This window comes from Hippoglossus hippoglossus, chromosome 6, assembly GCF_009819705.1.
Source record: "Hippoglossus hippoglossus isolate fHipHip1 chromosome 6, fHipHip1.pri, whole genome shotgun sequence".
In the NCBI taxonomy this organism is placed as follows: Eukaryota; Metazoa; Chordata; class Actinopteri; order Pleuronectiformes; family Pleuronectidae; genus Hippoglossus; species Hippoglossus hippoglossus.
Window position 1 is genome coordinate 4,844,806 of NC_047156.1, and position 15,589 is coordinate 4,860,394.

Consider the following 15,589-nt stretch of genomic DNA (forward strand, 5'->3'; position numbering starts at 1 on the left):
CATATAAGTACTTATATGTTATTGTATATAAATAATAATGTAGCTAACAGGTGCTGTAAAGTATTTATATGTCATTATATATAAATAATAATGTGACTAACAGGGGGTGTAAAGTATTCATATGTTATTTTATATAAATAATAATGTAACTAACAGGGGGTGTAAAGTATTCAAATGTTATTATATATAAATAATAATTTAACTAACAGGCTACTCAGAGAATAAGATGATCGTTTAGGGTTCAGGTAATATCTTAATAGTTTATTAAAAGAATAATTGTCATTTATTGTGAATGTCTTCTTAAGTTTCGTTATGAACCTCCACAGTGTACCACCTTTGACCAGCAGGGGGAGGCAGTGCACAAGGAAACCCCAACCTCTCGTGAATTCAGCTTTGGCGTCCGCAGATTCGTCACTTTATAAATCTGCCGTGTACATAAAACAGACTGACGAAAATATTTACAGAATTTTTAAACTTCTTAAATTGTTTTAACGTTAATAATTTTGGTTACAATACGCAATCGATAACATTACCATTCCCAGAAGATGTAAGAAAGTGCTGTAGCTGTCACACAGCTGTACACGGAAGCGGTCAGCTGACGGACCCAAACAACAGCTCTGCTCTTCACACAGGAAATACATGAAATACTGTTCATTCATACTCAGGCAAGTCTGTTTCTATTCTCTCCTTAAGAAATACATCTCCTGTGTCCTGCTGGTTCACCACCGAGCGTCTTCCTGCTGTTATTTCATCCGCTGGGCTGCTGAACGTGAGCTGTGCTGCTAGCTAACCTGCAGCCATGGACGTGAACCAGCTAAACACCATTAAAATCCACATCTTTAACACGTTGAATTCAGTAAATACTGAGGAAACACTCGTGTGCTTCCGGTTAGTCACCAACAAGGTGTAAATACTAATGAATTGATCTCATTGTGTTGCTTGTACAACATGTTGAAGTGTCCTTCCTGTGCAGTCAGCTGATGAACACTGGTCTTCTAGATAGATAGATGTACTTTATTGACCCCAAATTGGGAAATTATGGAAAAACTGGGACATCATTTCTTAATTTTCATATATTGGAAGACATGACAGATTGGAGGTGATGCAGGCATCTCTGTATTACACATTAGTTCACTTCTTCACTTCATAATAGTCAATTGAACTGTGCACTTTTATCAACTGGGGACTGGTGGACACTTTCGAGCAGTATCTCTACACAGATCTGTGTTCAGTTACTTCCAGTCCAGCTTCACTGTCCCCTTCTGTTTTCCAGCCGTGACCATGAAGAGGAACAAAGTGAAAACGGCCGGTGTTGCCGAGAAGGAGTTTGTGTTTGAGTTCAGGGCAGGAAAACACAACTGCGTCCTCAAAGTGCCTCTGAGGTTTCCCGTACAAGAGAACATCAGTGACCTCCACGGACGCCTGATGCTGCTGCACAAAATCCCCTGCTACATAGAAAACGGTGAGAACTTGTGTATTTGTAGTACCTCTTCTTTACTTCTGCATTTCTCAATCGACACTTTCTCCGCTTCGTTTGCTGGGTTTGGCAAATCCCAAGTGTAATCTAACCCAACATTAACCATCTATATCCTGAACATAATCATTTATTCAGGGGAGCGTGTCAGTTTTTGTTTGAAATTGTTGTCAGCAAGTTGCATATGTCGTATCGTCTGTCATCAAGTCTTTGTTCTTTCTCCAGAAACCAAATTCTAACCAGGAATGTAGGAAATAACAAAAGGATCATTATCATTATTACTGGCAATTTCAGACTAGTGCCGTACCGTCTGTCCTCAGCTAACGTCTCTGTATCATCCATCTAAAATGTGTTATCCACATCAACACAGTTGGAAAGGGAAAAATGAGATTTGGTTTATTTAAACCGAACCCAGTTAAATAATTTCACTCCAGACGCCTTCCTGGGTAAAAAGACAGTATTGCCAGCAGGCATGCTGCTAGTTTGAAATGTGAACGGATGGAATCTATCCAGCCCATTGATTTTGCAGTGTACCACTTGGCAGGCTTGGAAATGAATTTTTTTTTTAAATGACTGGTATTTGCTGTGTGTGCATCTCTTCCCGTAGAACTGAAAACCTCACTCTCCAGCTTCATTGAGAGCGAGACCATCCTGGACTTCGACAGAGAGGCGGAGCTGGCCCTGCAGAGACTCACCACAGGGGACGTGGATGTAAACCAGCTCACTAATGCATGGACCAGGTCTTACATGGAGGTGATAACATATGTCAATGTGTTGTAGTGCCAATAAATGCACCTCAGTGTTTCTAATAGGTGTTTATAGGTTATAGCACAAGATCTCATATCAGTATCTTGAATCATGGAAGGCTTTAGACATACCTGGTGTTGTGATATGCTTGTGTATGTGTATGGCTTCAAAATTTATAATTCATATTATTATTTATTGACGCAATGTTAATGAGATCAACATGAAGGAATCTTGAATCTTGAGACTCTGTCCAACATTATGAATACATATATTTACTACAAGAAAGCAACATTACTTGATTCTATATCCACATTTCTAAAGTTGTGCACTGTTTCTGTGAAAAAATGTCTATTAATAATGTGGACAGCGTGCTTTATTCTTGGCAGGTGTTCCATAAAGTTAATTTCAGACGCTGGCTCCTCATCACGCCCTGATCGTATATCCACTACTCTGTGCTTCTGTAGTAGCACAGCCGGGTGTTTCGGAAGTGTCCTCGAGTGCTCTCGCTAACTTCAGGGAAGTCATGGGCCATTAAAGCAATTCAGATAGAAGTAGCGCTGCGCATGTGTAAATTGATTATTCATGAGTTCTGGAGAGAAACAAAAAAATCTCATTACATAAGCCCATGTGCTGCATTTAATGTCTCTCTGACTCATTACACTTGGCTACACTTGGCTGCATTTCTTCCCAGAGATCCAATATGTGGTGGCGGTCTCACATATTTGATAATGGAGTCATCACTTTTATATTACGGATCAATAGAAAACAAGGCGTCTGGTGAGACATAGAGTGGACTTTGTGGTTTTCTAATTAAATTAAGTAGGGTCTGCTCAATCATGCACTTCTTTGGAGGTGATACTCTTATTTCATGTTTAATGATGGTCAATAAGATCGTTTGGTTTTATAGAAAACTAAACTGACGCGCTGCCGTCACCTGTTCGGGCGCTGATAAGAAGTCGGCGGCCGCCTCGGCTCATGTTGTGCACCCCCCTCAGGCCCACTGCACTTGGACATTTACGACATTTGGCTACGCCTCAACATTTTACTGCAGCCGCACAGAAATACACACGGAATCTTTCCAGGGTCCGTCGTGTTTGTGGACCGAAGATTCCTCAGCCTGTATAAATAGAGGAGTTTCGGATTCTGAATCCTGGTTCTGTTGCTTTTCTAATTATGGATCAACTGTCCGGAGCAAAAGCTTTTATGTGTTTATGCTGCATTTTTCCTTCCTGTCAACATATGGAACACTTTTAATTTGATATCATCCTTCCTACTTAGTCAGCTCATCACCCACGATGTTGTGTCATATAAACCCTGCAGTGAAATGGTTGTATTATATATTATCATATTGAAGTAGTTCTTTTCTCTCCTCCGTCTCCGTTCAGACGACACTGGAACATGCTCGGCCCGAAGAGCCCAGTTGGGACGAGGACTTTGCCGATGTTTACCACGAGCTCATCCACTCCCCCGCGTCAGATACTCTACTCAACTTGGAGCACAACTACTTTGTGAGCATCTCCGAGCTCATCAGTGAGAGAGACATGGAGCTTAAGAAGCTTCAGGAGAGGTGGGTATTAGGGATTATTGCTTAGCGTCGTTATAAATTTGCATAGTACACACACGCATTCCTATATTTATATATTTTTTTCTGTCGGACAGGCAAGCAGCTGAAATGGACAAGGTGATGCACGAGCTGGGGAATACTTTGAGTGACCAGGATGTAAATGCAGTGGCGTCTCAGCATTTTGACGCACAGCAGGTAAATTAATGTAAAATCAGACTCTGCTCTGCGACATGTAAACAGGAATATGAATGCAATATTCAAACATCATAATCAGAGTAATGTCCTATTCAGAATAAAATCAATAGCCTGATTATTGGCGTCCATGTAAACATAGTCACTGTCTTTTACAAACAGGTGCTGGAGAACAAGTGGGCGAGTGAGCTGAGACAAGTTACTGAAATTCAAAAGCAGGAGTATCAGGGGTGGGTGATCAAGCTGCACCAGGATTTACAGAAATCCAACAACAGCAGCAAAATAAAGTGAGTATCTTTGGTTGGTTCTGTGTAAACTCTTATATAAAAACAGCCTTTTAACAGGTTGCATTTGTGTGTAAATGAAGCATAATCTTTGCACACACTTCTGATTCCTGAAGGCTCCCTTTACACCCATATGCACCCGAACAGGCGTTTTAAGAGATAATAAATGCTGGTAGAAAAAGAAAAGCCCCAGTTCCAACATGGATTAATGAAATCTGCAGATACAGCAGCGTCAGGTGGGATTGTCAAAGGCAGCGATCGAGAGACACGTCTTTACCCACTGACAGTTTGGCGTAGAGGCTTGGGCTTCTCTCTGCTTTGAGATTTAAATTAATCTACGTGTATAGGTTATTTGTACTGGGATTTAGCCTAGAAGTATGGTGGTAATAAAACTTTCTCTTAGGGCTGGGCGATCAAACAATATCAATAATTATCGCAATATATATGAAATACTTAAATATTCCTTCTGTGTCATTGAAAAGTCTCTGTTTTCCATCTTTGCTCGAGGTCAGACTGACCCTCGACAAACACGCAGCAGTTTTAATCAAAAACTTGACGTGTCTGCTGGCTTTTTGAAGCACAGGCGACATTTACATATTAATTGAAGGGATTGCAAGAGGTCAGAAACTCATCTCGGTTTGACTGATGCTTAGCTCGACATCTAGAACAAATAATCTAGCAGGGGTTATCAGTTTTGAAGGTCTTGACCTTAATATGTCAAGTGCCTTGAGATAATGTATATGATGATTTCGCGCTATACAAATTAAATTTAATTAGAATTAGTAAAGTTGCACTGTAGCGTCAGATCCGGGTCTCACACTCATCCTCTGCATTTATTGGCTCGTCCATCAAAACCCAAACACAGAAAACACCAGGCTGAGAGCTTCTCAGACAATGTGCTACATCATTTCTTCTTCTTTATGACAAATGTCTGTATCTTGTCATGTGTGGACTTAAAACATTGACATGAGCACTTTGAGAAGTTGCATTTTTAGTTAAAGTTGTTGGAAAACTGCCAACAGCATTTCAGGTTGGACTTTTGATGAGGAAAATGAAAAGTGTCTTATATGCTCAACTGTATCATCTTTCTTTTTGTGGGGATGAAACTTTTTACGTGTGTTTTTCCTGAGACTATAATGTATATGTGCTGTTTATGTTGTATTTAATAGCTTGTTTTACTGACTGTTTTTTGTCATGATTGAAAACTAGTGAGGAGATTAAGATGCAGCCGAACCAAATGTCAGAGGTCGCAGATTCTGGGTCGAGGATGTTTGAGGAGCAGTCTCAGCTGGAGGAAAGCTTCACCATACACCTGGGTGACTGACGTCCAACCCCAAATTCTCTGCTTTCAATCATACATAGTTTTGTGATGATATAACATGACATTCGTGAAACAACAGGTGTGTAATGTGCAATTTTTTTTAAGCAGGAGCACAATTGAAGACGATGCACAACCTGCGGCTGGTCCGGGCAGACGTGCTGGATTTCTGCAAACACCGGCACCACGGCAGCAGTGGAGCGAAACTGCGGCGGCTGCAAGCGGCCCTTTCCCTGTACTCCTCTTCCCTCTGTGGTCTGGTGCTGCTGGTTGACAACAGGGTCAACTCCTACAGCGGCATCAAGAGAGGTCAGGGGAATATATTGAATGTCATATAATGTAACAATGATTTTCATAGATGTGTTTTCTTTTCACTCGGGCAGGTGATGGTTTTGTTCCGTGGGAATGTAAGACTTTGTTTTGGCACAAGTGATTATTGTTTTGGTGCCGCTCGTGACTCTGGTTTTCGTTAATGGGAGAATAACACTGTATATTCACACCTCTTGAAGTGTTTTCTTTTAAGACCAGGCACTCAGCTCCATTAAGTATTTATTGTTTTTTTTTTTTTAAGCAGGAATGTGGATGAGTCACAGAAATCAGCTCCTTGGTAGATTTTAAACTAGCGGTGATAATCGTTTAGCTCCAGTAGTGAGGCACTTCTCATTCATGATTTCCACTCCTGGTCTCTTTTCTGCTGACTCGTAGACTTTGCGACTGTGGCGAAGGAGTGCACGGACTTCCACTTTCTCTGTCTGGAGGAGCAGCTGGAAGAGGTGCAGCAGGTGGAGCTCTACGCCAGAGTGCAGCGGAGCAGCAAGCAGAAAGATAAGCCCGGTTAGACTTGTTGCTGCACTTTCTCATTAGGCTGTAATGTACACAGAACATTCGAGGTGAAAGAGAAGCTTTGTGAAGCGGAGGGTCGGTGTGATCTCATCCTGGATGTACCAGAAAATGAAGTGTAGCTAGTGACCTGCACAGACACGACTGAAACTAACTGATTATTCTAGACGGCCAGGATGCATTTTTAAGCAACCAGCATTGCATTATAAATTCCTGGACTAATATTGTTATCTATGGCCTTGTTGAGCCATGCTACTGTGACACAAATCTGCATGATTCGAGTTGTTGTACAAATTATATTCACTTAGATTTTGATATCAAATTTGTGTGATTGTCTTGTATGTTGAAACCAGAAACAAGATTATCATTATTTCAATTACAGAGATTCTGAGGAATGGAGGTGACGATAAGAGCAAAAACGTAGAAAGAAATCCCGCCAACATCTTACCAGGTAACGGTTATCCAAATATTTAATCACATGCACAAATCACTGATTTATTGATCCTTCATTATTAGACCATGTCAGTTGTGTATCTTTTTTTCCTGTCCATCTTTTAATTCAGCCCTTTTAACTTCCTCAAGGCGAGTTCTACATCTCTCGTCACTCCAACCTGTCAGAAGTCCACTCCGTCTTCCACCTGTGTGTGGACGACAACGTCCGTTCAGGGAACATCACGGCGCGGGACCCGGCCATAATGGGATTGAGAAACATCCTGAAGGTTTGCTGTACACACGACATCACCACCGTCACCGTGCCTCTGCTCCTGGTCCACGACATGTCAGAGGTGAGAATAACTGGGAGAGCATTTCTGGGTATGGATAGGGCTATTTCGTGTGAAACGTCAAACACACACGTCATCCATTAGCTATACTGCTTATCCTTTGAGGGTCGTGGGTATGACAGGATTAAAATACTGGAGTTATCTGACGATGAAATAGTTAAAGCAAAATTTAATTTAATCCAAGTTTATTGGAACAACAGTCATGTATTGTGGTGGTTGCTGTAGATATTGTGGTGGTTGCCACAAACAAATCAACATGTGGACACTGAGAACCATAAAAATATGTTTTTGAAACTCTAACGGTCCCTCACATGTGGCCCAGGACGCATTTCTGTCCACACAGCGAAAAGAACGTGGTCACTTGCATCCCAGACCACCTCCGAATGTGGTTTAAGTGATCGGGACTCAGGAAGCGTTTGTGTGCATTCAGAACTGAACTTTGTGATCAGATCACACAGGATGGTTGTTAATACCAGTTCAGAACGGGGTTAACTTGTCATCTTCAAAGTTTAACAGATCAGAGACAAGTTATCTGTATAAAATGTAAATGTGAGTTTGACAGAGGAATCGTTTTTACAGTGTAAGCATGATTGTGTTTGGTACTTGTACGACTTTCAGTGGAACTTCACCACAAGTATGGCGATTTTAGAGATTTTGGATATCTTGTTTGATAAGTATAGTGATTCCACACCAGTGGTAGTTGCATCCCACTGACAGAGAGCTCAGCTAATGCCAGGGTATGTAAAAAGATGAATTGATTTTCCCATCACAGTCATTGTTTCCATGTTGCTGTCTATGCCAATCTACACTGACATGCAGCCGTGGAGTTTTCCAACTAAAATGAGGCCCAACTTAAACATGTAGTGAGGACAGAGCCCCTGATTCAGCTCTTGAATCAACATTGACTCTACAAGCATATACTCCTTTATCTGTTATCGTACATCTTTCTCTTGTATGAAGAAAACCTGCTGGCCACACATGTTGTCACGTTCCTAATGAATTGTGCAGTGACAGTTTCTTCCCTTTCATCCTGCCTCTGCTTGTGTACACACTGCGTCGACCCGGCCTGGCCTGTCAGGCCCTGACTGTGACCTACAGCCTTCAACTTAACGCTTCCCAGGTTTAAATCCAGAAGGGCAAAGCAGAGTGTCGTAAACTTTTCTGTTTACTTAGTGCCTCAGTGTGTATGGAGTCTGACCTCACACAGGAGAGGAGAGTACAGAGGAAGCCTTCAGCGCTCAGTGCTCAGGCCAATATTAGTTCAATTTGAGATCCACTTTTCTTTTATATCTGGAAATTGGAAAATCGTATTTGATTTAGTCTGCTGGAAATGAATTGATTTGGGATTTCTTTCCATGCTGCAGCTCTCACTTGGTTCTTAAGCTGAGTAAAAATTAAATCATAATGCACTTTGGATCCCATCCCATCAGACGGAGAGTAAATCCTCAGCAAGGCTGTACCTCGAGTGCACTCGTGCCACGACAAGCCCGGCGCAACTTTTCTTCTCAAGTCTAATCAAGAGTCTTTGTTTACATAACCAAAGTCGTCTAACTTCTGAAGCCTCGGGAACCAGAGGATCTTTAATTGATAGCTTCTGGCCCCAAAACCTTCCATCTGTCTTCCTCTTCCCTGTCCTGTGGAGATGTTTGCCTGTTTCTACAAGCCTGTTCTTGTGTTTTGGTGTAAAAACAACTGGCATAGTTTTTGTCTAGATCAACTACAGGGCCTGTGCCTCCTATTCTTATTTTCAGATGTTTTCTTTCTGTGAGAGCATTTGGATTTTGAGGAAAGTGTAAGAGAAGAATTGCTCAGTGAAACTATCACACATGTTTGAAAGTAGAGGAACTTAGAAACACTTAACAACTACATTCTTGTGCCTTTTTTTTTTTTTACTGTATTCAGTTACTTATTATGAACTTTAATTAACATAAAACTGGTACCAATGTTGGTCATAATGTCTTGTTGCTAATGCGTTAAATAAGCTTTGGTCAAACCAGTGCAGTTTATCTTGAGGGCAACACGGTTAATGACACAGTTGACATGGGTCTAAACATGATGAGCCTCGCCTCCAGTTCATGGGGTCAGTTTGTTGACTCGAGATGGGAGCCACATATTTCCCAGTAGGTGAAAGGGTGTGTGTGTGTGTGTGTGTCTCTTGCTCTGGGCTGCAGAGATGAAGACATGCTGAGGTCACTGTCGGCAGCCTGGAGCCTAAAACACTTAAAATAGACAGAAGACAAGAAGTGACGTCTGCAAGAAGCAAAACAGGCCAATTCTGAACTATTTTTTAAGTGTCAATATAAGAGACCTTGCACGCGACCTAGATAATTTGAAATATATACAGAATCTAATTAAAATACCTGTGTAAGACTCTGAACAACACAAATTTGTCTGAGGAAGATCTCAAACAAAAGATTAATATACATAATTACACAGGAGAGCTTTATCTTTAAATTGACACTAACAGAACCTTATTTAATTTTTTATTCTATAAAAGTTTATTAAGTTCAACCCACTGTCCTTTCTATTCATTTTCTTTTCCAGATTTATTACATGATACAGATTTGTTACATTTACATGATTTATTTATAACTTAATTTCATATTAAACACAACCAAATAAATCATCGGTTTTCTCATGTCCTCTCTCATCGGTCTGCAGGAGATGACCATACCCTGGTGTCTGAAGCGAGCCGAGCTGGTCTTCAAATGTGTCAAAGGTAAGAGATGGAAGCCAGGTTCTTTAGTTTGGAAACATTTACACTGTTAAGATTTACGTTACAACACGTATTGTGCCCAGTGTCTTATGATTATTTCCACTTTACTAGAAAACATAAACCACATGACTTGTGATCAGATGCAGTTGTTTCCGGCTGCAGTTACAAATCAGATAAAACTGATCAGCTGTTTAAAACATGGACAACATCTGAGTACGTTTCCTCAAAGTTAAAGATCAATAGAATCTGTTTCGAGCTGAAAGCTTTATTTAAAAGAACGCAGACACGCTCACTGACAACACTGTAAATATACCATAATGCATTGCAGAGTAGAAACGTAATGTGCTTGTCACTCTCTCAGTCCTCAGTTCTCACAACTGTTTTCTGAAGTTTGTATCATTCTGAAAAGATACTTTAAAGTCAAGGCACGTTTTGGAAAGTGGGTGCATAAAATAACAAGAATCACACAACACATTAGATCCACTGAACATTACAAATTGATATTATACAGTGGAAGAAAATATCATTAACTTTCCATCTATTTTATTTGCAGGCTTCATGATGGAGATGGCCTCTTGGGACGGTGGCATATCACGCACGGTTCAGTTCCTAGTGCCGAAGGTAAGGCTGGAATGGAACCACTTTAGATTTATGGTTTCTCTTTTTATAGCTTAGCTGTCACAAAAAATCATCCTTTGAGTAATTTCCTGCCTGCAAAGCTTAGATGTTGAATTCAACAGAAATTAGGCCCCACGTGTACACAGCCCCACAAAAGGCACACCTGGTCTTACAGTGCGTACCTTTGAACGCAGACCGAGAAGAAAGGCAGCCTGAAAAGCATGTGATAAATTATAGATAATAGAGCTTTAGGTTCTCTGCCCCGGTGTTTACAGTGCTGTGATAAAAGAAAGCTCATACACTCATCGGTATAAGTGTGTGTAATCAATGGGATTAAGGTGAAGCTTTCCCCGACCGAGGTTTAATCTTGAGTTTACGTAGAAATCTGGATCTAAGACGGGAATATTCAAGTTCAACTTTTGAACAAGGTTTTCTTGTAAGTAACTGTGACCTCGGTGCTGGATGTTTTATCCGGGGCTTAGCTGGATGCTGTCTACCTACGGTGTTTGTGGTTTGTCAGGAAGGCAGCAGAGCCTATAGCATGATCTCGTGTTGACAGGTTAAGATGATAAAAACCAGCGGCATCAAAGCGCTCTGACTGAACGGGCTTCCTGTCAGCTACATGCTCAGACACCATTCAAAATAGCAACCTACTGAAACAGCATTGTTTTCTCCACCTCAAAGACACGCGGCGGCTAAATATATATATACGGTTCCTCTTTACAGATTAATACTGACGGGTATATTTGACGGGGTATGTTCGCCCATTAGGAGTTTACAGCTGCCGGAGATGGAATCATTTCAGCATCTTGACAACTGTTCCCTCGGGAGATAAAAAGACCCCGTGGTGTTGAGCTGAAGGGCAGCGGAGGGGCTGCTGACACCCGGCTCTACACAAATAGTCCAGATGTATTTGACTTGTTCCCTTCCATTGTCAGTCTGTGGGTGAAAATGTTGTTTATTACACTCCGCCAAGGGGGGTTATGGTTTTGTGTGCGTTTGTTTGTTTGTGTGTTAGTTAGCAGGATTGCGCAAGTAGGTGCTGTTTTTCCCCACTTTCTTTAACATAGAGAATAATTCATGGATCTCAATGAAAACAACCAGGCATGTTAAGGGCACTGATATTTATGAGTTGTTTTGGCCTTGGCTCTCGCCGAGTGCCCTTCTAGTGTTTTTCTTCTTTTTTTTAATTAGTGATGCAGAAATCTCAGGCCCTCGATGCTCACTCCTGTCGGTCTCTCTGTGTCCCTCTTTGTATTCACAGAGTATCTCAGAGGAAATGTTCTACCAGTTGAGCAACATGCTGCCTCAGATCTTCCGTGTGTCCTCCACCCTGACTCTCACCTCAAAGCCCTGATGGACGACAGAGATGAGCCGCGCCGCCTGCACAGGGCGTCCAGATAACAGAGTCTCGTTGGTTTCAACAGCTTTGACCAGTTGTGTTGCTCGTTTTTTCTGGAACTGATGAGTTGGAACTGACGTGGTGATTTTGCGGAACAGCCCATAAACCCCCGTTCACGTTTTAAAATCACACCAGATGGGTGAAAATTGGGGCGGAATATTTTTATGCCATTCCCGCACTTACAGTAGAGGTGTAAATGGGATTTTAAATTAGAAGAGACATTTTTATGCAGTCGATGAGCCTTGTTATTTTTTTATGCACCTACACACGTTATGAATACTTCTAATTGGAACGAGAAGGGTCTACTGGAAGCGGTGGCTCACCCTCAAAGCAAGCTGCTGCAATTATTACTTCAAGCTTCCAGGGTGTGGTTCTGGTGACAGAGTTTTATGACATCAGCCGCCAGTGCCGCAAGTATACCAGTTTTCCTTTAAAGCTGCAAACTGTAACTTTCCTCATGTTCCAGCTACACCGTAACGGAGCAGCTGCAGTTGTTTCAGTTGAAGTCGCTCAGTGTAATGTCGCCAAAGAAGGTAATGACGTAAATGTGAAGACAAGCATTGTTTACTATAGTGATGAAGTGGAGGTAGGCACTGGCAGTTTGACCTGGATTTAACCACCATGCTAAATGTGACATTTGCAGTATTATCCCCTACATTACCATAGACACAGGTATAAATGGCTTGTGAAATGGTGCTTTTCTCGTCTTGATGACCATTCATAGCGCTTCACAGTACAGTTTTGCCATTCAACCATTCATACAGTGCATCGATGTGCAGCACTTTCTATATCACACATCCCTCACAAGCTGCTGGCACAGCCCTCAGGGGTAATTTGGGGTTCAGTGTCTTGCCCAAGGATGGAGGAGACTGGGATCCAACTGCCAACCCTCTGGTTAGTGTGAGCGGACGACCCGCTCTACCCTCACTTTAACTAGAAAGCACGTATAGAGCTTATACCTGTGCCAAGGCCCTATAGTCCCCTTAAATTCAATCAGGCTGCATCAAATTGCAAACACTCATCTAAATCAGTCCCTTAAATACGCAGTTTTTTTCCCATCAAAATTCATGAATTATTCCCTGGGAAACTACTGACAATGTCAAAAAATAGAAAGTGATAAAAAAGTCCTGGGTTTGGCCCCTGATCCGCAGCCGCACTTACATTTAATGGGTCCTTCCCTGACTTGTACCACATTTCAGCCGTCATATGTGTTTTGCAGTGTAATCCTGAGGGCGATTGGCAGAATGTGTGAGGTGTGGGTCTTCTAGAGAGAAGTGATGTTTACTTGGCTCTTCTCGTCCCAAAGACGAATGACACCGCTGCTGAAATGAGCGATGTGCAGGTGTTTTTCTACTGCATTGCAGTAACTTGTAGCAAGGATCATTCTTTGTGTGTGAGTGTGTGAGAGCACGTGTGGTCCCTCCCCTCTACCTCTGTTAACAGCAGATGGCACTGTTCCTAAAGACTGATATGTGTGAAGTAGGTGACTTCACTGACACTTACAAGCTTATGTTGTATGAGGTAAACTCCTAATGGAATTAAAAATGAAATAAATCTAACATTAGTCTAGATTCATCTTGAGCGAGCACAGCCTCAGTTGTCCTGTCTCCACTTGTAAATGTTTAAACACTTGAATTTACGATCGTGTGTATTCACTGTATATGTTTACATTTTTATGTCTATTAAAAATAGTTGTATCCACTTCACAGATTTGATGTAAATTCTTCATGAAAGTCACGAGAAGCTCATGACAGTTTCACATTTTGGATGATTGCGTTTCTCTTCACCCCTTTGCCACCAGCGATGCACGTCTGGTGGCATTTTGTTCAGCGTTTTATTTACTGTTGATGTCTTATCCTCAGGAACATAATCTCTCTGAAGTTAATAATCCATGTCATTCATTGGAATTACATTCCGGCACATCTAACGGCTTCTAAGCCCTTTCAAACAGACTGAAGTCAATTCAGCTCGTCAGAAAGTTTGCCACAGTCACGTTCGCTGGTGGTATTAGGCTGATTAAAAGAGCTGAGAGTGTGGCAATCACAGTCAGTTGCCTTCTCCTCTTTCAGGATAAACAAGATGGCCAGCAGGCCCCGAAGAGAGTTATGAGGTTTCTTAATAGCGTCATGTTGAAACCTGCAACCGTTTATATCATGCTGCCATGGTGAGAACCCACAAAACTGTGATCATACGTATTGCTGAGTGTTTGGAATTCTTAGGATTGGTCCCCAGTCGCCTGCAGTGTTGGGTTTCTGTGGGCAGAGGCTGCAGGGTGCCGACTCAGCACGACGCTTCACCTCTCGCTCCCTCAGTGCGGCACACGTGCTTGAAAAATGACCAGAGCAACAGGTTAACGTTTTCAAACTGGACGTCAAAAATATGAATTCATCAAGATGTTTTTTATTTCAGAAGATATAGAGCACACTTAAGTTACACGAGGAAAACAAGTATCAGAAGGCACCTGTTCTAAACTTGTTTTGACAGCAGTGAAACTTAAAGCCCATCTCGGTCAAACTAACAAGGATTAATGTCCTTGTTGGATGAGGATGTTCCGACACTCAGACACAGAAACATGACCAGGGAACAGTTGTCCACAGCATGTATGAGTCCATAAATGATGCTCTGGAACAGGTAACGTGATTTCAAGTCAGTTCAAGTGATTAAAAAACATAATTTAGCAGGAATTAGAAGGGGCCAACTGAGGAATAGTGTTAGGTGAAGGAAGATGCATTACAGTATACAGTATTAGATATTCAAATATTCTGCCAGAGAATCATTTATCTCTGTTTTTCACAATATAAAGATAAAAATATGTAAGAGGAATGTTTGTATCCTTGGGTAGAGGGAAAGTTTCCTTTTTCTACTTAGAGATCAGAATTATTCAGTGATAATTGATTTCCTCTTGACTGGGAATTACAAATGTGAATAAGCTGCCAGCATTGACTGGCCAAAAGTCTGGTTTTACCCAAGAAATAAAGAAATAATAAAATAATCATAACAAACAACAATAACAACCTAATTTGATTAAATATGATCTGGTTTTGGGCGTGGGGTGACTTAAAGGTTAAGGTACATTCCACATAACCACAATATCCATAGTTTGATTCATGGCCGGGTGTGTTGCACGTCACACCCTTCTCCCCCCTGCCTTGTATTTCCTGTCTCTCTGAAGTCTGTGAGACATTAAATCAAAACAAAATACCAAAACAACTATTAAATTAAATGATTTGATTTGGCTTGTTGAAGATACTGAAAGAGACAGTGTGTAAAGTCATGATGCAACAGAATAAGATCTCCAGAGCCAAGTTAAAAGATCTAAAGGTAAAAATCTATGTTAAAGGTAAAACGCTTTTAGAGACATAAAGTGTCCTAAGCGTTTACACAATGTAAAATTGTCCAAACTATTTTATGTTTAGTTTCTGATTGTCTTTCTCCACATGTTCATTCATCTACCAACTATAAGAGGCTGATTCATGCAAAGTGGAACAGCTGTAACATGGTAATCATAGCATTATAACACTACTTCTACAAAGTTATTAAATTAAAGTTATTTGACTCTTTGAAGACACAGTCAGAAGAGGTCGGTCTGTTTCTGCCTCATGCAGTTGTGGTATTTTAATGAGCAAACTAAAAGATAAAATGTAGAATGTGA

General features: G+C 41.2%; 1 protein-coding gene across 2 annotated transcripts; it reads left to right on the forward strand.

Moving 5' to 3' along the window:
* Positions 1-549: 549 nt before the first annotated feature.
* c6h12orf4 (chromosome 6 C12orf4 homolog) lies at positions 550-13,640 on the forward strand. Of its 2 annotated transcripts, none has more exons than XM_034587362.1 (14): positions 550-665; positions 1,274-1,462; positions 2,082-2,227; positions 3,607-3,788; positions 3,881-3,980; positions 4,140-4,264; positions 5,471-5,577; positions 5,688-5,888; positions 6,285-6,413; positions 6,802-6,870; positions 7,002-7,204; positions 9,863-9,920; positions 10,471-10,538; positions 11,800-13,640. In XM_034587362.1, exons 2-14 carry the CDS (start codon positions 1,282-1,284, stop codon positions 11,890-11,892), a joined length of 1,662 nt encoding a protein of 553 aa, XP_034443253.1. In that variant the 5' UTR covers positions 550-665; positions 1,274-1,281; the 3' UTR covers positions 11,893-13,640. The 2 variants fall into 2 exon arrangements, with proteins under 2 accessions (XP_034443253.1, XP_034443254.1); XM_034587363.1 differs by having other exon boundaries at positions 5,691-5,888.
* Positions 13,641-15,589: the final 1,949 nt, after the last annotated feature.

Excerpts from the sequence above, each read along its gene's own strand:
- c6h12orf4 (XM_034587362.1), top strand. The coding sequence starts at position 1,282 with ATGAAGAGGAACAAAGTGAAAACGGCCGGTGTTGCCGAGAAGGAGTTT. Across the intron at positions 6,871-7,001 it reads TCCCGCCAACATCTTACCAG|GCGAGTTCTACATCTCTCGT; the intron begins GTAACGGTTATC and ends AACTTCCTCAAG. Across the intron at positions 9,921-10,470 it reads GGTCTTCAAATGTGTCAAAG|GCTTCATGATGGAGATGGCC; the intron begins GTAAGAGATGGA and ends TTTTATTTGCAG.